This window comes from Cannabis sativa, chromosome 7, assembly GCF_029168945.1.
Source record: "Cannabis sativa cultivar Pink pepper isolate KNU-18-1 chromosome 7, ASM2916894v1, whole genome shotgun sequence".
NCBI lineage: Eukaryota > Viridiplantae > Streptophyta > Magnoliopsida > Rosales > Cannabaceae > Cannabis > Cannabis sativa.
Window position 1 is genome coordinate 59,764,921 of NC_083607.1, and position 22,756 is coordinate 59,787,676.

The window sequence follows — 22,756 nt, forward strand, 5'->3', positions numbered from 1 at the left end:
GACTAGGTAGCAGTATACCCCCTTATCGGTCCTGAAGCTAGTGCACTCCTGGTCTGCCGTATGCATTTTTATTTGGTTGTACCCAGCATAGGCATCCATGAAAGACAGCAGCTTAAATCCGGATGTGGCGTCTACCATCTGATCAATCCTGGGTAGCGGGAAGCAGTCCTTTGGGCAGGCTTTGTTTAGATCTGTGAAATCTATACAAACCCGCCAAGTCCCGTTCGGCTTGGGCACCAGGACCGGATTGGCCAGCCATTCCGGATAGTATACGTCGCGGATCATGCCACTGGACAAAAGTTTGTCCACCTCTTTCTCTAAGGCCTCGGCTTTCACCGAGTCGAGCGGGCGTCTCTTTTGCTGTACAGGGGGCATGTCCGGGTTGACATTGAGTACATGGGTGATGACATGAGGGCTGATGCCGGTCATGTCTTCTTGGCGCCATGCAAAGATGTCGATGGCGCCCTTCAGTGTTTTTATTATTTTATCTTTTTCCTCCGGATCCAGGCTCTTCCCTATCCGGAGTACTTTGGTGGAGTCGTCGTCGCACACTGGTATTTCTTCGACGTCCTCCATTGGTTCCACGACCCTTTCGGACCCTATGCGAGGATCCAACTCATCCTCTTCAGCCTTCTCTATCTCAGGGGGCCCCCGGACCATGAGTACAGGTAAGTGGGTGGCCACATTGTAACATTGCCTGGCCTCTCCCTGATTTCCCCTTACCGTTCCGACTCTGGCTTCCTGGGTAGGGAATTTTAGGCATAGATGTCGGATCGAAGTAATTGCACCAAAGTCGACGAGGGCCGGTCGGCCTAGGATTGCGTTGTAGGTTGTTGGACAGTCTACCACCACGAAGGTGCAATACTTGAATGTGCTCTGGGGGGTATCCGGGCACAGGGTAACTGGGAGCCTGACTTTTCCCATCGGGATTAGCATCGTCCCGTTAAACCCTGTGAGCTGTGACCCACTAGGCGAGAGGTCCCGGTCAGTCAACCCTAACTTCCATGACCGCCTGCTCTCTTTGTTGGACAAAAAGTCCCCAATCTCGCTTATGAATCGTTGCACTGACCCATTCGGGCAACTCATCAATATCCTCAATATCGGCTACTAATCCACGCTCCATATAAAATTCCCTATTGTCCACCTTCTCGTGATACTTTGTCTCAGCTGCCGGGCAATGAAACTTAGGAATTTCATGCAGTGATTTCTTTTTATTCTTGTTGGCGGTCTTCTTAACTTTGGGCATTTTCTTCTCTTTAAGCTTCTCTTTAACTTCATGAACAATACATTTTCTGGTTTTGAGTTGTTAATTTCAGTTATGAACTAAACTTTTTGAGATTTGGGTGGTTAAAAACCCTTGTATGGACTAGTGTTTTGGCTTTGCAATGATGAAGTAATCTTGTCTTTGTTCAATTAGATGTGATGAAATGTTGAATGAATGTTAATTTTTGGCCATTTTTAACATTTAGCAAGCTAGATCTTACTTGGAAAAGTAAGACCTAGTTGAACCCTTCTAATTGATGCATGATTTTTACCTTTTCTTTTAGGTATTAATTAGTAGTGAAATAGGAATATTTTGCTACCATGTATAACTAAGGATTTGATGCTCTATTGGGCTATTTGTGATCTAAACTGATGTAGGAATGCATTGTGAGATTGTGAATGGTTTATTGCAAGTTTTGGAAAAAGCTTGCTGGTTTTTGTTGAAATTTGTTAACTCTGCCAGGGATTCTTTGAATCATTCTTTGGGACATTGCTGTATCAACTGGGACATACAAGTGGAAATTAATCACCCAAGTCTATTTTCCTAATCTGAAATTACCACCATTTTGATCACTTTTAGTTTCTTATTTTTAGTTTATTTAGTTTAAAAAATTAGTTCTCAAGTTTAGATTCAAGGCTATAAATTTTTCTCGTGAATTAATGTGTGACTTTATTTTATTTTTATTTGAAATTCTTGGAATTACTTTTAGTTGATTTAACATTATTTAGTAAAAAGTCCCTGTGGAGACGAACTTTGATTACTTATCATTGTATTACTTGTTTGTGATTGTGTACACTTGCGCAATTATAAAGCAACAGAATTTTCACAACAAGTTTTTGTTAGGGGAATTAGCTCACAAGGTATATTAGTATGCATTTTTAATAACTTTCTCTTTTCTTTTCACTTGCACACTACCCCAACACAATGAATTTCTTCTTTGTTGCCTTACTCACTGCTGCCCCTTTACACAACAAGAACTCGTACAATGTACTTCACTGTCTCCAACCCACTCTTGTTCAAAAACTACTACTTTTGCCAACCCACACCACACCAAGTAAAATTTTGACACCTTACACACAATCCATGTAGTACTTGGCCATGATACTTCCTCTGTGCAAGTCACTCAATGTCTAATTTATCCAACACCACAAATCAGTTCAAACTTGCACTATTTCTAACATTACCACTGCCAATTCACACCATTTCACTAATTATCACCATAATAAAACCACTGCAGAGAACAATTTTGAAATTCAAATGCACACCAACAATGTCCAAGTGACAACCCCAATTCCAAACGATCAATGTAACCCAATCAACTCCTTTATACCAAAGATATCATTGTCCACGCATCACTCTGTTCACAATCAATACTGTTCTCAAATTCACCAATCTTTCTCAGCCCAATAGTCTTCAACAATTCCACCAAATTCCAATTCAAATCATCCAACTCAAAATTATCACACTACTGCTACCACATTTAAATCACAATGACAATCTCAAGCACCATTTAATATAACACTAGCAGTTCCACGACAGCCACCAATTAAGCACTGTAATCCAAAATAATTTTCAAATGAAATCACCAAATCAGAAATTAGCTTAGATTGGCGGAGAAGCTCGGCTTGACAGAGGACTCTCGGTTGCTGGGCAGTGATTCGTGCAGGTGTGACTGTGTTGAAGTCGACCAAGCGAAGGAGGATGTTAGGGTCGAAGAGGTGATAGTGGTGGTTCGGTTGCTGTGTTGCTGGTGAGGCCGTGATGTTGTTGGGTTGTTGATTTTGGTGGTGCGGGTTAGGTCGAATGGTGAGCTGCTGGTGCGAGGTGGTGGTGAGGTCGTGGTGTAGTTCGAAGGTTCGAGCTTGAAGTCGAACTGGTGCGAGATTTGGGTGGAAGGTGCGACTGGAACTAGGTGCGGGCAGTGTGATGGTGTGGTTCGAAAGGCTTGGAGCTGGGCGTTGGGGTGGTTCGAAGGTTGGGTTCACGGGTTGGTTTCTGGTGGGTTGGTGGGTTGTGGCTCAGTCAAGTGGGCGAAGTGGTGCTGATGGTGTGATGTGATGAGTGAAGGAAAAAGATGATCCTGGCTGGTTCGGCTGTTCAAGAAAAATGAAGAAGATGATCTTGAATGAGGTAGGGTTGAGGGTGGGCTGACCAAAGTATTGGGCTGGTCAAACTAGCTGGGGCCCAGTTGACCAAAGAATTTGGCCCAAACTGAGTTAAATAATGTGAAGTGGGGTCTTTGTATCTCCAAAAATGACTTGGGCTCACTCAATTCAACACTAAAGTACAATTTCAAATAATTGGTCTGAACAATAATAGACCTATCCAATGATTGAATCATGAACAACATGACAATCCCATGTTTTTTCTGACAGACCATTCACTTTATTTTTTTCAAACCCCAGTTCATTTGATCAGCCTAAAACCAAAACACTTCTTGCTAAGCTGTTGCTATAGCAACTGAACAGCAACCTGACACCCCAAACTTAGTGCTTTTGCCCAAATCAAAATTTCTTCATTCCATAGCCTTTTTCACTTGATTCTCTGCACAAAGAAAAGAAAATTTTCAATTTCACCATGACAATTATTTATAGCTAATTATAATATATATAGATATAATTTCTTTTTTTTTTTTTATATTTTTGTTTTTTTTTTTCTGTTGCTTTTCTTTTTCTTGTTTTTTTTTTTTTTTTTCTTCAAGGGGTGCCTTTCACTGAATTTTTTTCTTTTCATTCTTTTTCAAATTTTTTTTTTTTTTTTTAGGCACCCCAAATTACAATGATCAAGCATCTTTCAAAGAAATCGAGGTCTTCTCTCGGTTGACCTCGCCTCTCCAATAGTGCTTCAACCTCTGCCCGTTCACTTTAAATTCCCTCCCGGATTGTTGATCTTTCACTGTAATCGCACCAAAAGGAGTCACTTCTTGCACAGTAAACGGGCCAGACCAACGGGACTTTAATTTCCCAGGAAAGAGTTTGAGCCTTGAATTAAAGAGTAACACTTCTTGTCCTTTTGCAAAAACTCTTTCCTTGATTCTCTCATCATGCCATCTCTTTGTCTTCTCCTTGTACAATTTAGCATTCTCATAGGAAAACAAACGCAATTCATCCAACTCATTCAGCTGTAACTTTCTTGCTTCTCCAGGTGCTGAAATATCCATATTGAGATGTTTTAGTGCCCAAAACGCCTTGTGTTCTAACTCCACGGGAAGATGGCATGCTTTCCCATAAACTAGGCGATATGGAGACATGCCTAGAGGAGTTTTATATGCTGTCCTATACGCCCAAAGTGCATCATCGAGGCGTTGGGACCAATCTTTTCTGTTGGGATTTACAACCTTCTCCAATATGCCTTTAATTTCCCGATTGGATATTTCAGCTTGCCCGTTAGTCTGTGGGTGATAGGCAGTAGCAATTTTGTGTTTTACACTATATTTTGCCAAGAGGGCAGCCAACACTTTGTTCACAAAGTGTGTTCCCTCATCACTTATCAAAGCTCTAGGAGTCCCAAACCTTGTAAAAACATGTTTATGAAGGAACTTCATAACCACTCGAGCATCATTCTTGGGACTAGCAATTGCCTCCACCCACTTTGACACATAATCCACCGCCACTAGAATGTAGAGATTCCCAAAGGATTGTGGGAAAGGTCCCATGAAGTCGATACCCCACACGTCAAACAACTCCACCTCCAAGATACAATTAAGAGGCATTTCATTCCTGGCGGAGATATTTCCAACTCTCTGGCAGCGATCACATTGTTGAACAAAAGCATGAGCATCTTTAAAAATAGAAGGCCAATAATACCCGGATTGAAAAACCTTGGCCGCCGTGCGTTGTCCACCAAAATGGCCACCATAAGGAGCTGAATGACAATGCTCCAAGATGCTTCTAACTTCACCCATTGGCACACATCTCCGCATAATACGATCGGGGCACTGCTTGTACAAGTATGGCTCATCCCAAAAATAAAACTTGCTATCATGAAGGAACTTTTGAGGCTGCTGCTTGGTAAAATCAGGTGGATAGGCACCTCCAACTAAGTAATTGACAATGTCTGCATACCATGGTACCCGTGTTTGCTCTACCACTAGCAGTTGCTCATCTGGGAATGAGTCTTGAATTTGTAATTCTCCCTCTAAGTGGTTGTGGTGATTGTTAGTTTCCAACCTAGAGAGATGATCCGCCACTTTGTTTTCTGTCCCTTTTCTGTCTCGAATTTCCAAGTCAAACTCTTGTAGCAACAAAACCCAACGAATAAGCCTCGGTTTAGAATCTTTCTTGGTTATCAAATACTTGATTGCCGAGTGGTCAGTATACGCAACAACCTTGGTTCCCACAAGATACGATTTGAATTTCTCAAAGGCAAAAACCACCGCTAGCAACTCTTTCTCAGTAGTGGTGTAGTTAATTTGGGCATCAACAAGAGTTTTGCTTGCATAATAAATGGAATGAAAGATCTTATTCTTCCGCTGCCCAAGAACAGCCCCAACGGCAAAATCACTTGCATCACACATGAGTTCAAAGGGCAATGACCAATCGGGTGCTACAATCACGGGGGCCGTAACAAGAGCTGTCTTCAACTTCAAAAATGCTTCATTACATTCAGCGGTAAACTCAAATGGTCTATTTTGTTCTAGCAAGTTACACAAGGGTTTGGACACCTTAGAAAAGTCTTTAATGAAGCGCCTATAGAAACCCGCGTGTCCAAGGAAGCTTCTTATGCCTTTCACCGTGGTAGGGGCTGGTAGCTTCTCAATCACTTCTAGCTTTGCCTTGTCAACTTCTATCCCCTTGCTAGACACTTTGTGACCCAACACAATACCCTCTTGAACCATGAAGTGGCATTTCTCCCAATTAAGCACCAAGTTGGTTTCTTCACATCTTGCTAACACTCTTTCCAAATTCTCCAAACACATCCCAAATGAATCCCCGTAGATAGAGAAGTCATCCATGAATATCTCCAAAATACTTTCAGCCATATCCGAGAAAATAGCCATCATACACCTTTGGAAAGTCGCGGGAGCATTGCACAATCCAAATGGCATCCTCCTAAAGGCAAAGGTACCATATGGACAAGTGAAGGTGGTTTTCTCTTGATCTTCCGGTGCTATAGAAATCTGATTGTAACCCAAATATCCGTCAAGAAAGCAATAAAACTCTTTTCCCGCCAAACGATCCAACATTTGGTCAATAAATGGCAGCGGAAAATGATCCTTCCGAGTAGCATTGTTTAGCTTCCGGTAATCCATACACACCCTCCAACCGGTCACGGTTCGAGTAGGAATCAACTCATTGTTTGCATTAGCCACCACCGTGACTCCTCCTTTCTTGGGCACACATTGAACAGGACTAACCCATGAGCTATCCGAAATTGGGTACACAATACCATAATCTAGCCACTTGATCACTTCTTTTCGCACCACTTCTTTCATGACAGGATTCAATCTTCGCTGATGCTCAACAGAATTGCTACAACCAGCTTCTAAAAGTATCTTGTGTGTGCAAATCGTTGGACTAATACCCCTTATGTCCGCCATAGTCCACCCAATTGCTTTCTTATGCTTTTTCAACACCTCTAGCAAAGCACCTTCATCTTCAACTACCAAGTTTGATGCTATAATAACGGGTAGCGTGTCATTCTCCCCCAAATAGGCATACTTCAGATGGCTTGGCAAGGGTTTCAACTCCAACTTCGGTGGTTCTTGGATGGAGGGTTTTGGAGGCTTAAAATTACTTTCCTTCAACTCCAAAGATTCAAAGGGCTTCTTGAAGTTAGGAATAGGTTGCAATGGCTCCACCCAAGCAACTTGGTTGTCTTCATCTTCACTCAAGTCTTCAAGCTCATCAAAAGAACTTATAAATTTCTCATCCCTCCAAGCTTCCTTGTGAAATTTTTCAGCCACTATCGAGTCAATTACACTTATGCGGGAGCACTCTTCTATCTCATCCGGAAATCTCATAGCATTGAACACATTAAAGGTGACTTTTTGATCATTCACCCTCATTGTGAGCTCCCCATTTTGCACATCAATCAGAGTTCTCCCGGTAGCAAGGAATGGTCGACCCAAGATAATAGGCACATCTCTATCAGCTTCATAGTCTAGGATGATGAAATCAGCTGGAAAAATGAACTTGTCAACCTGTACTAGAACATCTTCTATTTTTCCTTCTGGATGGGCCATGGACCTGTCAGCAAGTTGCAATGTAACAGTTGTAGGACGTGCTTCACCAATACCCAACTTCTTAAAAATCGACATAGGCATGAGGTTGATGCTTGCACCCAAATCACATAAAGCTCTTCCAACATCCCTCCCCCCAATAGAACAAGGGATTGTAAAACTACCCGGATCCTTCAACTTCGGTGGAATCTTACTTTTCAACATGGCGCTGCATCCTTCGGTAAGAGCTACAGTTTCAAACTCCCCCAACCTCCTTTTCTTTGTCAAAATGTCTTTTAAGAACTTGACATAGTTCGGCATTTGCTCCAATGCTTCCACCAAGGGAATATTGATATGGAGCTGCTTCAACAAATCTAAAAACTTCTTGAATTGCCCATCTTGCTGCTGTTTCCGAAATCTTTGAGGAAATGGAAGGGGTGGTTTAGTACATACTGGTGCGGATTGTCGATCGTCGGATTGCCGACCCGATGCCGTATCAACCGGTGCAGTATCAGCAATTTCCTGGGCAGTTTTTTTACTCAATTTTTCGTCGTTTTGGATTGAAGTGGGCTCCCCACTACCCTTTATTTCCTCCTCGGAATTTTTCAGTTGCTTGCCACTCCTCAAGTGAATGGATTTGCATTGCTCCTTCCCATCCCTCCTTGGATTCTCCGTGTCACTAGGCAAAGAACCTTGCGGCCTAGCTTTCAATTCATTGGCCAAATGTCCAAGTTGCAACTCTAAGTTTCGAAGAGAGGCAGCTTGACTTTGTATCACCGCATCATTTTTGGCCATATAATCCCGCATTAGACTTTCCAAAGAACTTGGTTGGGCATTTTGAGCATGTTGTGAATGCCGGGGTTGTTGTGAAAAACCCGGTGGATATGCTTGTCTTCCTTGGGCTGGTGCGGTACTTGAGCTTGCTCCTTGTCCTCCCCAAGACAAATTAGGATGATTCTTCCAAGATTGATTGTAAGAGTTTGAGAACGCCCCATTGTTTCTGTTAAAATTCTGATTTCCCATGTAGCAAACGGACTCCGGATTAGATGGACACTTCTCAAACACATGCCCTTCTCCACAAAACACACATGAGACATCATCACTTTGAATGGCAGCAGCTGGTTGAATATTTTTAGCGTTCCCAATACTCAAATTCTTCAAAACATTCGTCATGGAAGCCATTTGAGCTGTCAAAGCTGTTATTGCATCTACCTCAAGGACCCCCGCCACTTTTCTACTTGTTGGAGCTCTAGTGTTGGACCATTGGTAGTTGTTACTTGCAATGGTCTCCAAAATCTCAAATGCTTCATTGTAAGACTTCGACAAAATAGCACCATTGGCCGATGCATCTAACACCATTCGAGAAGCTGCATTCAAACCATTATAAAAAGTCTCCATCTGAATACAATGTGGAATGCCATGATGTGGACACTTTCGCAAAAGTTCCTTAAACCTCTCCCACGCATCACTTGTGGACTCATCTTCAAGTTGCTGAAAAGACATGATCTCATTTCTGAATTTTGCATTTCTAGTAGGATGAAAGTATTTCCTCAGAAACTTCTCAGCAAGGTCATTCCAATTGGTCACAGAATCAGGCGGCAAAGTGTTGAGCCATGATCTAGCTCGGTCTCGTAGTGAGAATGGGAATAGCTTCAACCTCAACACCTCTTCACTTACTCCTTGGATCTTGAAAGAATCACTCACCTCCAAGAATGAACGGAGATGGAGGTGAGGATCTTCAGTTGGCATCCCGCTAAATTGCCCCACGGTTTGGAGCATTTGAAACATCACTGGCTTGAGCTCAAACTGCGGTGCTTGTATTTCAGGCCTCACAATGCCTGGATTGAGCTCATTAAACATGGGGGCTGCATACTCCCTTATAGCCCTTGCTCGATCATCTGCCAATATGATGGGATTAACAACTTGTTGAGCAACCCCATCATCATCAAAATTCTCAGCCATGATGTCTCGGCCCTTAGCCTTTTGAACCCTTCTTCTTCTTCGGAATGTACGTTCAATCTCGGGGTCAATAGGAGCAAGTTCAAAGTCCTCTTGTTGGTTCATACACTATAGATACCTGAGATTTCAAAGACAAACCAGCAAGATTAAAAGCACAAAAATTCTTAGAATGTCAATTAGTTGATAAAACAAAATTTAGAACTTAAAGTCCCCGGCAACGGCGCCAAAAACTTGTTGTGAAAATTCTGTTGCTTTATAATTGCGCAAGTGTACACAATCACAAACAAGTAATACAATGATAAGTAATCAAAGTTCGTCTCCACAGGGACTTTTTACTAAATAATGTTAAATCAACTAAAAGTAATTCCAAGAATTTCAAATAAAAATAAAATAAAGTCACACATTAATTCACGAGAAAAATTTATAGCCTTGAATCTAAACTTGAGAACTAATTTTTTAAACTAAATAAACTAAAAATAAGAAACTAAAAGTGATCAAAATGGTGGTAATTTCAGATTAGGAAAATAGACTTGGGTGATTAATTTCCACTTGTATGTCCCAGTTGATACAGCAATGTCCCAGCAATGATTCAGCAATCCTGGCAGAGTTAACAAATTTCAACAAAAACCAGCAAGCTTTTTCCAAAACTTGCAATAAACCATTCACAATCTCACAATGCATTCCTACATCAGTTTAGATCACAAATAGCCCAATAGAGCATCAAATCCTTAGTTATACATGGTAGCAAAATATTTCTATTTCACTACTAATTAATACCTAAAAGAAAAGGTAAAAATCATGCATCAATTAGAAGGGTTCAACTAGGTCTTACTTTTCCAAGTAAGATCTAGCTTGCTAAATGTTAAAAATGGCCAAAAATTAACATTCATTCAACATTTCATCACATCTAATTGAACAAAGACAAGATTACTTCATCATTGCAAAGCCAAAACACTAGTCCGTACAAGGGTTTTTAACCACCCAAATCTCAAAAAGTTTAGTTCATAACTGAAATTAACAACTCAAAACCAGAAAATGTATTGTTCATGAAGTTAAAGAGAAGCTTAAAGAGAAGAAAATGATACAAAACGAAGTGGAGAGCAAGAGAGATGAGTGTTGAGCTCAAATCCTTCTTTGAATGTTGCCTTCTTCTCCTTCTTCTCAATCTTCTTCTTCTTTGTACTCTCTTCCTTCTTTGTACTTAGAAACTTTTTTTTCTGCTGTAAGGTTTTTTTTTCGTACCCTTCATTCAAAGTGCAGCCAGCTCCCCTCTAATCATGTCCTATCTTTCTTTTTTGCCACCCAATTAGGGTACCAAAGTTTACCCTAATTGGAAATCCCAATCATCACCCACTTGTCCTTCATTTTCCACATGTTTGTTGAGTCAATAGCCAAATTCCGCCACCTCAGCTCGTTTTTCTTTTCATTAAAGCCGAATTTGGACTATCTGCCAAAATAAACTTACTGGGCTGACAAATTGCTACGCGATGATTGCTATAGCAATGCCAGTCAGCAATAATCATTTTTCTGCTCCTTTTTCTCCTTGTCCCAAACATTTCCAAATACCTATTCTTGTATTTTTTTCTGCTTAAAACACATAAAAACAACAACATAAGTCCATCTAACACTTACTAACACACACACTTCCATTTATTACAAAGACACAACAAACTAAACACAATTACACAATATAGACATTAATTGCTCCACAATTCACATTAAATTCAAGCTTAAAGATATGAAAATAACTCTAAATCTTAGAGTTATCACCCTGTGAGCTGTGACCCACTAGGCGAGAGGTCCCGGTCGGTCAACCCTATTGCAGTGAAGGCTTCTTTGAAGAGCAAATTCACGGAACTCCCATTGTCAATCAGGACCCTAGCCACCACCTTATTTGCGATGGGGGTCTCTATGACCAGTGGGTCGTGGTGAGAAAAACGCACCGTCTTGGCGTCTTCTTCCATGAACGTTATGGGCTGGTCCATTAGCCGGGGCCTTTGAGCCGGGAGTTGAGTAACCTCCCACACCTCACTGTGTCTTGCGGCCTCGGCAAATCTTTTTCGCTCCTTGCGAGTGTTTCCTCCGATATGGGGACCTCCGGAGATCATGGCTACCCGTCCATTAGGCCGGGGCGGTAGTCCGGGGATATGCTGGGTGTCACCTGCGGGAGCAGCTGGAGGCAATACTCCTGCTGTACCCCCTGGCGTTCCCGGAGGCATACCCCCGGCCACCTGCCCTGGATTAAGGTGGGGCAACCTATTCTTGATCCACTCATAGAGGTGGCCCAAACGGATCAAATTTTCAATCTCGTCTTTGAGATTTTTACACTCATTGGTGCTATGACCAATGTCATTGTGGTACTCGCATCTTTTACTCGGATCTCTCCGGGAGCTGTCTTTGTACAACGGCTGGGGCCTCCGGTAGTGCGTATTCTGCCTTGTGGCAAAATATACACGTTCCTGAGAGTCCGTGAGCTCTGTGTACTGGGTGTATTGGGGTGTGTACCCCTTCTTTTGGCGCTTCTCTCCCGTTCGGGTGCTGCCCTTGGAGGACCTTTTGCTCCTCGACCCACAGGTAGGGCCTCGTTAAGCTAGCGATCGGGGCGGCTGTGAAGGAGTTCGTCCATTCACCCGGACGGGTTGCCGTAATGGGAAGATGCGGGGCCAAAGCTTGACTTGGGCGTATCCGGGAGTAGCGGAGAACTGTATGCCACTTACTGGTGGAGTTGCGGTCGGGACAGTACCCGAGGGCGACACTCCTGGCATGTATCCTGCTATCCCGGTGGGATAGTAGCCTTTGTAAGCCACGATCTGGGCTTCTTCGAGGTTAATATATTTTTGGACTCGCTTCTGGAAGTCCTGAAGGCTAGCAGCGCCTTCTTGCTGCAACTCGTTCCAGAAGGGAGTCCCAGTGCGGATTCCTGCTTGGAGAAGCGCAAGCTGTTGTCCGTCGTCGACCTTCTTGGTCTTCGAGGCTTCCTCTCGGAACCTCTTGATGTAATTCTTCAAGGTCTCGGTGGGCAGTTGCTTGATGTTGGTCAAGGCACTAACCTCCAAGTTAACCTTCCTGGCGGCGACAAATTGTCTCCGGAAGTTGGTTTGGAGTTTGTTCCAGCAACCCACCGATCCTGGTTCCAGTTTTTTGAACCATTCCTCTGCTGATCCGCTCAGAGTGAGGGGGAAGCACAAGCATTTGGCGTCATTGCTGACCCGCATGACTGTCATGACTCGGTTGAACCGCGACAAGTGATCACTGGGGTCGGAGTTCCCAGTATATGCCGCCATTTCGGGCATCTTGAAGTTTTTAGGGAGCTCCGCCTCCAGGATATGTTTGGCACAAGGCTCCCGATCCTCACTGTCCGAGTCGGAGTCGTCTCCCTTCGCCGCCTCGGGAGACTCGAGCAATATCTTTTCGAAGTATGGCAAGTTCCGCCATAATCCCTTCGTTTACGCACCCGAGGAGACCACGGGCTGTATCTTTTTGGTCAAGGTGATCCGGAGGTCACCTTGATTCCCATTGATTTGATTTACGAGATCAATGGGAGGACATCTCTGTCCTCTTCTTCCTCTACCCACAGTTCCTGGTGCACGGAAACGCTTTTCCGGTCCCCTCGATCCTGAGGGCCAAGACTCCCTCTTTGGGGCTTGCCCCTCTGCGGACCTTTCCCTTTAGGGAAATCTGAGCGGACCCTTCGCGGATCCTGCACCTTTTTCTTTCGCCCAGGGGTAGAAGTAGGGGTTTTTGTTTGGTTTTCCTCGGCGGGGTGCCTTATAGGGCTAGGTTCCCTAGGTCTTTCTTCGCCGGGAGTTAGGCGAGGACGTCGGCCGGCTCCCGTCGAGCCCAGTTGCCATCGCCTTGGGATGCACGTGAATACCGCCCGCCTCCATGGCTTTCTGCATGGCTAGCATCACTTCCTGCATTTTTTGATTTTGCGCTTTCTGAGCTTCGATCTCAGCTTCATGATCGATAGCTTTTTGTCTAAGGAGCACCAACTCCGAGTAGCTTCCTCCGTCATAGGCATACTCGTCGAGGTGTTCCTCGTAGTTCTCGTCGGGAACTATCTCTTCTTCTTCTTCCTCGGACTCCTCTGCTGCCCTTGAGGCTACATCTTCCTCATTGGGATCTTGAGCGTCCTCTAGAGGGCGAGGATGACGTGCAGCTCTTGTCTCCACCATTGTTGTGAAGTCAAATGCTTGTTATGTAGCAGCTTTCCTCAGCTCTCAATGAAAGCACCAAAATGTTGACCGAGGTTTTCGGCAACTATTAAAATATGATTATAATAAAGAGCTGTAAGAAAGTGAGATGAAGATTTTTTACGTGGTTGGGGCGTTAATGAGCCTTAGTCCACGAGCCTCTGTTATTAATGGATGTATTTAATACAGATTCTACACTTGAGAGAATGTCTTTCTCTCAAATACAGAGAATGTTCTTGGTGAGTATTTTCTCTTCTTGCTCTTTTGCAAACCAAGATTCTCGACCCCATTAAATGAGCTTTGAGGGGGTATTTATAGTGTTTTGGTGGGGTAATCCCTAGAATTGTTCTTACACATGTATCTGTAAGTATCCATAAAGTTGGGCATTTCCGATGAATATACCATGGGTGATGCATGGTCAAATCCCTAGGTGCTGTAGGGCTTTTATGAAGAATGTCCTTTTTGCCTTGTGATTGACATGACTCTTCGCAGAGTAGCCGTCGCTAGACTTAAATGATCATTACTGTAGCGCTGTTGTTTGGGGGTTGTGCCGTCAGACTTTATTGCGTGTTACAGTCCCAACACGCTTCCTCCCATGCAGCATTAAATGCGACTTGATTGCTCGGGAGAGACCTGACATATCCCGGAGAGCCTTCACACTATACTAGCTTCCTGGAGTACCTTGTACTCCGGGTGCCTCCTCCGGGACCCATGCTAACAGCGCTTCCTTGTGGCGCACAAAGACTTATTAAATGTTTACAAGTTATCTGACCCACGTGTCCCCTCTCGACTGGTCCACGTATTTTGGGCGAATTCTGGAGCAACATCCTTCAGTGGAATTATCTTATTACTAAGTGAATAATTTTCTTAATTAGACTTGAAAAATTAAAAACCCCAATGAAAAGTTACCATTCCCATGAAAACATTATATTAATTAAAAGCGTATATGAAAATAATAATAATATAACTAATTAGACTATAATAATATTTCGAATCTTACAAAGCTATACCTTGAATATCATCTTCAATTAGGTAAGCCTAATAATACATTTATATACTTATTTCATAGCATCTTCATCATGTTCTTCTCTTCCTCATCACTTCAAACATGAATTCATTTCCTTCTTCCCAAGATAAGTATTATACATTATTCATCAAAAGAAGTTAAAATAAAGAACAAAAACCCCTCCAAATAGAAATCCCAATATATTGTTATGTATCATATTTCAATTGATCATCTCATGTAGAATAATTCTACTAGAAATATAAGAAATCTATATATCCATGAATTATTCCATCTCAAGTACTTCAAGTACAAAAAATAATCTTTTCGTCTATAAATCACGATACGGTGTATTAGCAGTGGCAACAGCGGTGCCCTTGGCTATACTTGGGGGTGGCGCGTATTTAGCATTTACTTACTTCAACAGTGGTGATTGGTTGTGGCGAAGGAAAAAAGCTAGAATACGAGAAAGGTCAGTTGCCCTAGCAATCTTGCAAGGCGGAGAATTCGCCTTGCAGAGATTAGTTGACTTTGAACAAGCTCGATCCAACACCACTCGCACATTTGCAGCGATTGAGTGCTTGTTGGATGTGTTGCTTGAAAGAGAGTATGTTGATCTTCCAATGATCAAGGTTAACTATTCTTACATCTCTCTAATGTTTTTATGATTAGTTTAATTAGTCTCAAATAAATCCACTCTTATGAATTAAAATCATTGAGTTTTTATAATTTTTCTTTTCTTATTATGAATTTTTTGAAATTGATCAGATTTTATTATCATCACTAGCTTCATTGTGTGTAATTGAAGGTAAGAAAACATGTAGCAAAAAGAAGAATATTGATATGTAATTAATGAATAGTTAATTTTTATTTTTTTTATATCATAATTATTTTATTTATATTAAGTTACTAGGTTTCTTAATTTTTCAAAAGGATATATTTATCTTCTAAATAAGCAGAAATTACACATTGTATGAGTTTATATATAATTCTTCAAAAAAATTATTTTATAGTAAAATCAAGAAAAAGTTTAAAAAAATATATGAGAAAAATTATTTAGGCCAACTAGTAACCAATAACCTCTTTAAGGTAACCAATTAATTTATACTGTTTTTTTTTTCTATATGTTTTATTTTCTACTTTTCTTTAAAAAAAAAAAAAACAAACAAACTATTCTTTTTGCAAACTTTTACCATAAAAGTGAAAATTTACCTTTAAACAATACAAACTATATAGATTTAGAGTTGCACATGATCAATAAACATTAGGGCATTTATTATCATATTTGTACATAAAATGATATTTTTGCAAATTGTGAAACTTTCACTCTAGAAAATATAACTAAGACTTATAAAATTTATATCTAGTCTCATTAATTTGTTTTGTGTTATATATGTATGAAAATTAAAGAGAGTAATTGCAAAGTTTGAAATGAGTGGAAATGAAGCTAAAGCAGTGCAAATACTTCATAAACATAGATTAAAGGCTCGTCATACCAAAAATTTCTATAAAGCTTATGAGATCGAGATGTTAATCGTCGAAATGTACATTTATAAGGTACGTTAATACTATTTTGGATACTGTTTTTTATAAAAGTTATTGATCGATCGGTTCTTTTATTTTAATTGATAATTTAAAAATATGTATTTGTGAAAAAGAATAGAATGATAGCCATAATTTTGATTTTTGTCAAAACGTTTTAAAAGCTAGGATTAGATTATAAATTCGACCACAATTATTAGGGTTAGAGAATAGGAATTTTTAAGTTTAGGGTTAAAAAACAAGTTTGATTAAAATTCGACTTAAAATATTATTATTATTATTATTATTATTATTATTATTATTATTATTATTATTATATTTTGTAAAATATAAAATCTCAATTGTTATTTAATAAAATAGAAATATTGTTTAATTATTAATAACACTTATATAAACACGAGAACAAAAATTGTATTTCATTTTAAATAAAATTATATTGTGATTAAAAATATTATTATTTTCATTTGACACACTTAAAAATATGTAATAAAAAATTACAATTTATTATTGCTAAATATGTTTCTTTGTGGCAACGAATTTCATCACTATGAATTTATTTCTTTTTGAAAAAAATAAAGGTGATATTAATAAATGAAATAGTCAAATATTAGTATATATGAATTTGAGCAGGGTGACTTTGAGAAAGCTTATTTCCAGCTTGAATGCTTCACAGAAAAACATTCATTGGACTCACGTCGACCCTTCTTTAAGGTATGTATATGTAAATATATATACATATATATTTTATGGGCTTTTATTTCTTTAAAAAAAATTATTTTATATAAAAATTAAAAAATATAGAAAAAAAAAAAAAAAAAAACTTAGGGTAACCAGTTACCTCTTTGGGTAACACAAAAGAGATAACCAGTGACCTTTTAGGGTAGTCAAAAGGAGAAACCAGCTACTTCTTTTTTTGGGTAACTAAAAGGGGTAATCAGTTACTTTATTCTTTTTTTTTTTTCATATTTTTAATTTTATTTTTAAATTTTTCTTATAAAATAACTTTTTTGAAAGAAAAAAAAATTAATTTTTGTAAATTTGTACCATAAAAGTCATAAAAATAAAAATTCCTCCTAAATATATAGTATGATACCAATGTTTCTAGCTCTATGTTACCAAATATTAGCATAGCAACCAACTCCATAGATGAATTACTAAGCAACCAAAAAAAACCTCTATCGATATATAATATAACATAGGGAATTTTGATTTTATATACTTACAAAATTAAAAAATTTTATTATTAAACCAAAAACTTAAACCCTAAAAAAACTATACTTTTTTTTCAAAACCCCAAAAATACCCCCCTCACAATTCTCTCTCTGTATCATCTCTCTCTCTCTCTATCTCACATCCCAACCGCCCACCCTCACCACCACCTCCGACCTCCATCCTCCGACCTCCGACCCTCACCGCCACCTCCGACCACCCGCACCAACACCCCGACCCAGCCCCACTCTCTCGGACCGCCCAAAAGTCGCACCCCGAAAGCCCACTCTCTCTTCCTCTCTCTGAAATTGCAGAAAAAAAAAAAAAAAAAAACAAAAGCAAAAACAAAAACAAATTTGCTCCCGGGTACCGATGCGGTCCGACCAATCGGACCCATGGTCCGACCATCGGACCTGGGAGGAATTTCTCTCTCCGAAAACGCAAAAAAAAAAAAAAAAAATTGCTCCCAAGTCCGATGGTCGGACCATGGGTCCGATTGGTCGGACCCCATCGGACCCCATGGTCCGACCATTGCAAATTTTTTTTTCAGCGATTTCAGAGAGAGGAAGAGAGAGTGGGCTTTCAGGGTGCGACTTTTGGGCGGTCCGAGAGAGTGGCCGGGCCTGGGTGTTGTGCGGGTGGCCTGGAGGTGGCGTGAGTGGCCTGAGGCCTGAGGATGGAGGTCGGAGGTGGTGGTGAGGGTGGGCGGTTGGGATGTGAGAGAGAGAGAGAGATGATGCAGAGAGAGAGAATTGTGAGGGGGTATTTTTGGGGTTTTGAAAAAAAAGACATAATTTTTTTAGGGTTTAGGTTTTTGGTTTAATAATAAAAAATTTTAATTTGTTAAGTATATAAAATCAAATTTCCCTATAACATATATATAATATAATATAACATATATATATATATATATGCATGTCTGATACCATATCAAATGTGGTATATTATAAGCAGTTAGCAGTTTTTTATATTATTTATTTAAATAAAAATTATGTAAAATATTATTTTTGGTCAAATATTTACACTTTTATTTTTTTTTAATATTTTTCAGTATTCTATAAAAATATAAAAAAAAAAGTACATGAAAGTAACAGGAAAACAACATTAATATACAAATAAAAAAAATGAACAATAAAATAACAAGAGTACAACATAAAAATATATCAGAAGATTGTATTTTCTATAAATAAAATCTTAAAAACAGTAAAAATATTTAAAATTCTATATAGCTGTATTTTTGTGATTTTTTTTGCTATTTTTATGTATTTATAAAATTATCTTTATATTCAATTCAAATATGTGGAATCTAAAATAAATTACACTAATAACAAATGGGAAACTTACAAAAATACTGTTTTTTTGCCAAATGTTTTCAAAAATACTGTGACACGGCAAATTTTACATTTTTACTGTCCAAGCCCATTTTTATTTCTTTTATACTGTCCATCCCAATATATTTACTTTTATACTGTAAACAGTAACAAACACAAAACAGCACCTCTCCTTTGTGGTTGGGGACGGATAAATCAACACTAGAATCATAGAAACACCAGGAAAAAACCATAAAATCTGGCAAAGAGAAAAAAATACTAAATCAACAACAAATTACTGTTTTGTAGTGTTATTTTACTGTTGTTTTAATATGAAAAAAATGCCACATAAATAAAATATTGTAAAAAATGACGGGACATGGAATCTATACCAGTTCTCATAAAGAGCAATGGACAATGGGAAAAAGAACATAATTATTTAAAGAGAATGTGACAATCCTATAAAAAAAAACACTACTAAAACAACAAAAAAAAAATAAAGAACATAAAAAACAAGCATAAAAAAACTCTGGAATGGTAGTATCCCGATCGGGTGTACTTGGATTCCCATCCTATAAAAAAACATAAGAAAACACTACTAAAACAAAACTAAAATAACACAAAAAAAAAAATAATAATAAAGAACATAAAAAACAAGCATAAAAAAACATTAAAACTAAAATAATGAAATGACACACCTCGATAACCCTTTTCCTAATTATGTTTTCAAACAGATCAGTTAATTGAACAATCTTCACTTGGTATTTACCCTTTCCCTAAGAGTTAACAAAATAAAACTAAAACAACAACAAGACACAGAGTCAAACAAACAGAAAACTATAAAATAGGACTAAAAAAAACATGCAAGAAAAAAAAAAGAAATAGGAAATATAATCAACTTGAAAAAACCCCTAAAACAACACAAGATCAATAGAAAAAAACCTTATCAGATTTGGGAGACTTGAGAACTTTGGCTCAAACTCAAAATTAGAGTCGGAGTTCTCCAACACAGATTGAGGGTATTTTGATTTAGTGTTCTTTGAAGTACCAGAACCTATATTTGGAAGAACAGATTTTAGAAAATTAAAATAAAAAAGTCACTCTTTTATTTCCCCCCAAAAGAGTGACTAAAAATTAGAAAAACTAAAAAAATGAGGAGAAGATGAAGAAGAATAACTGAACAAGAAATAAAATAAAAACTTTATATGTTAATGGAGAGAGTAAGAGAACTTAAGGAGGAAGATAGTGAGAAAAAAGATAATAAGTGTATGGATTTTGAAAAAAACAAAAACAAAAGAAAGAGACCCATGAAGAAGAAGAAGAAGAGAAAAGAAGTAATTAGTATTACATGGTGAGGTGTCGTTGGTTTCTCAAGAAAGCTAACTCTTCACACTTGTTTGTTTATAAATGAAGAGAAGATGATTTATATAAGAAGATGAGTAGTAATATATTGAAAAGTGAGATTTATATAATAATTATTAAATTAAAAAAAATAATAAAGAATTAAATTAAAAAAAAAAAAGAAAAGAAAAGAAGATGTCACTTTTGTCACATCTCACGTCCAATCAATCTCTCTAATAAAACAAAAAAAAAAATTTGATGTGGGGAACACTAACTACTCATTATTTTATTTATTTATTATTATAAAAATTTTTGGGAAAAATAATTGACACAGTAGAAAAAAAAAACAGTATAAATGTAACAATAAACGTGTCACAGTAGAAAAAGTAATAAATTGGGAAAAATTAGTAATGTGTGTAAATTTCCCTAACAAATAGTTTCTTTTGTGATGCTTGACACTTAAAGTGTTCCTTAGGGTTTCGGTTAATCTATAGTGTTAATTTGTTAATGCAGGCTTTAATCTTAGTTGCCTTAGGGCGAGGTCGATATAAAGAATTAGCAAAGCAATGTTGGGAAAACTTCAACGAATTAAGAAAACAACCCATTGATCATGATGAAGGAAACAAACTTGCTATAGTTAGTTTCAATGAGTTTGAGAAGATTGTCAAGAGGCTCAAGAATGATATTTATAAGTCAAATGAAATGAAGAAGATACCAATTGATTAAACTTTAAATATGTTTGGAAACATGAATCATTTGTTGTGTACAAATTATTTTAAAATCAAATCTAAATTTGCCATGAATGAATGTATATACTACCTTTTTATTATCCCCTTATTTTAGCTTTTTTATTTTTTTTTATTCTTCATTTATCAATGTTTTACAAACGCATTTGATATTTATTATTAGATTCGCGATGTGCTTGAGATAAAAGAATTGTACTTAAAAAACGTGCATACCAGTGAGAATGGTTTTAATATGTTGAGAAAAACTGTCTTAAAAAAAGCTTAAAGCTTGTAAGCGAAAAACGGGCTTAGTTGAGCCCACTAACTGAGACAGACAGAGAAAGAGATTTATTGGGTCCACCACATTAGCGGGCTTGGACCAAAATCAGGGCATCAACCCATTTGTGATGTCGTGGAGAACAAGCACGGGAGAGAAAGAAAGCTAGAGAGAGAAATGAGTTTTGCTCTTTTACATTAAAGATAAGTGGTACTGATTCTCAAATTTTAGCTCAAGTTTTAGGTAGTGAATCCTTGCAAAGTGTTCTACCAACCTACTAGTTCTTATTTGGTGATGGTCCTCTCTAAGATGCTCTTCTACAGTACCAACTTGGTGAGACCCAAAAAAATTTCTTTGTGTATCCATCTTTTGAGATGATGATTGTATTGGTGATCCAAGATTGTTTAATCTTGATGTTATTGTGAGCAGGGTCGGCCCAAGCAGTTTGGGGGCCTTGGACAAAAAATTAAATTTGGACCTTTTATTAAAAAAATATTAATTAATACAACATAAATTCAGTTTAAAAAAAATACTTCATAAATTCTAAAATACATAAAAAAAAAATTAGAATCATATGTATTGGGACCACAATATTCTAATAGTTTTTTTTAAAAAAAAAATGCATATTTACTGTTATGAACTTTTATTATGTATATTATACATTATAAAATAATATTTATTATATTATATATAAGGGATGATAATAATAAAATGAGGCCTTTTAATATAGGGGGCTTTGTGCAATGACCCAAGTTGTCATATGCTTGGGTCGGCCCTGGTTGTGAGCCCCTAGTTTTACTAGAGAAGAACTTTGTAATCTCACTATTGAATTTTGGTGATAGTGAATGATTTGAACGGACTACGGTCTCCCAGTTTTTCCCGCATTGGGTTGTTACGTAAAAAATTTAGTGTCTCACTTTTATGCTTGATTTGTGTATTTTATATTACTTGCAGTGCTTTAGTTGATATTTTTTTTTTTTTGAAAGAAAGATGTAATTCATTAAATCAAATCAGCTGTTACAGGAGTACTAAGAAACCTAGGACAAGCATCTGTCCACAAATCAACTCCTACAGAACTAGTAACAGACTTTGCTAGTGCGTGGGCCACACCATTCGCAACACGCGAAATGGCACAACAAGAACCACCACCAACAGCAGCTAAGAGAGAAATAATCTCCTCAACAATAGGTTTATACTGAAAAATTAGAATTCGGAAAAGTAATCCAAGAATTAACAACAGAAGAATCCGTCTGCACTCTCACCAACCAGTAACCCAGCATAGATGCCCACCGCAGCCCAACACGCATAGCCAAAAGCTCAGCAACCACAACCTGAAACTCCCCAACCCCACCCACCGCCCAAGCCGCCCACACCTCACCATCCCCCCCCCCCCCGAACAACCCCCCCAAACCCAGCAAACCCCCTACCCGGCGTAACCGCCGCATCAACAGACAACACAAACTCACCACGCATTGGAGGACACCATCGACGAGAGACCACCGACCCACCATCAACCCCACTCCTCATAGCCGCCCCCTCAACCCCCACACCCGCCCCATGAAATTCAACTAATGCCGCATGCGCAAGCTCGACAATCCCACACAACCGCGATTGTTTATGGCCGAACAAGATAGAATTCCTATCATACCACACCCACCACCACACCATGGAAATAAACTCAAACTCCTCCTTACTAAGCACATCAAACAAATAAACCAGCAACTCCGCCAAAGAACCCATCCGACCCCGGTATAAATGATGCCAAACCCGCAT

General features: G+C 38.8%; 1 protein-coding gene and 1 non-coding gene across 5 annotated transcripts; both read left to right on the plus strand.

Moving 5' to 3' along the window:
- Positions 1–8,838: 8,838 nt before the first annotated feature.
- LOC133029388 (small nucleolar RNA R71) lies at positions 8,839–8,945 on the plus strand. The gene has a single exon (XR_009683512.1). It is a non-coding gene; the product is annotated as a small nucleolar RNA R71 (small nucleolar RNA).
- A 5,711-nt stretch (positions 8,946–14,656) lies between these two features.
- On the plus strand, positions 14,657–20,914 carry LOC115697857 (uncharacterized). Of its 4 annotated transcripts, none has more exons than XM_061119049.1 (4): positions 14,657–15,211; positions 15,990–16,136; positions 16,779–16,832; positions 20,495–20,914. In XM_061119049.1, the coding sequence occupies exons 1-4, from the start codon at positions 14,861–14,863 to the stop codon at positions 20,705–20,707; spliced, it is 765 nt and encodes a 254-aa protein (XP_060975032.1). In that variant the 5' UTR covers positions 14,657–14,860; the 3' UTR covers positions 20,708–20,914. The 4 variants fall into 4 exon arrangements, with proteins under 4 accessions (XP_060975032.1, XP_030480876.2, XP_030480873.2 ...); XM_030625016.2 differs by having other exon boundaries at positions 14,662–15,211; positions 16,795–16,832; XM_030625012.2 differs by having other exon boundaries at positions 14,666–15,211; positions 16,752–16,832.
- The last annotated feature ends 1,842 nt before the right edge of the window (positions 20,915–22,756 follow it).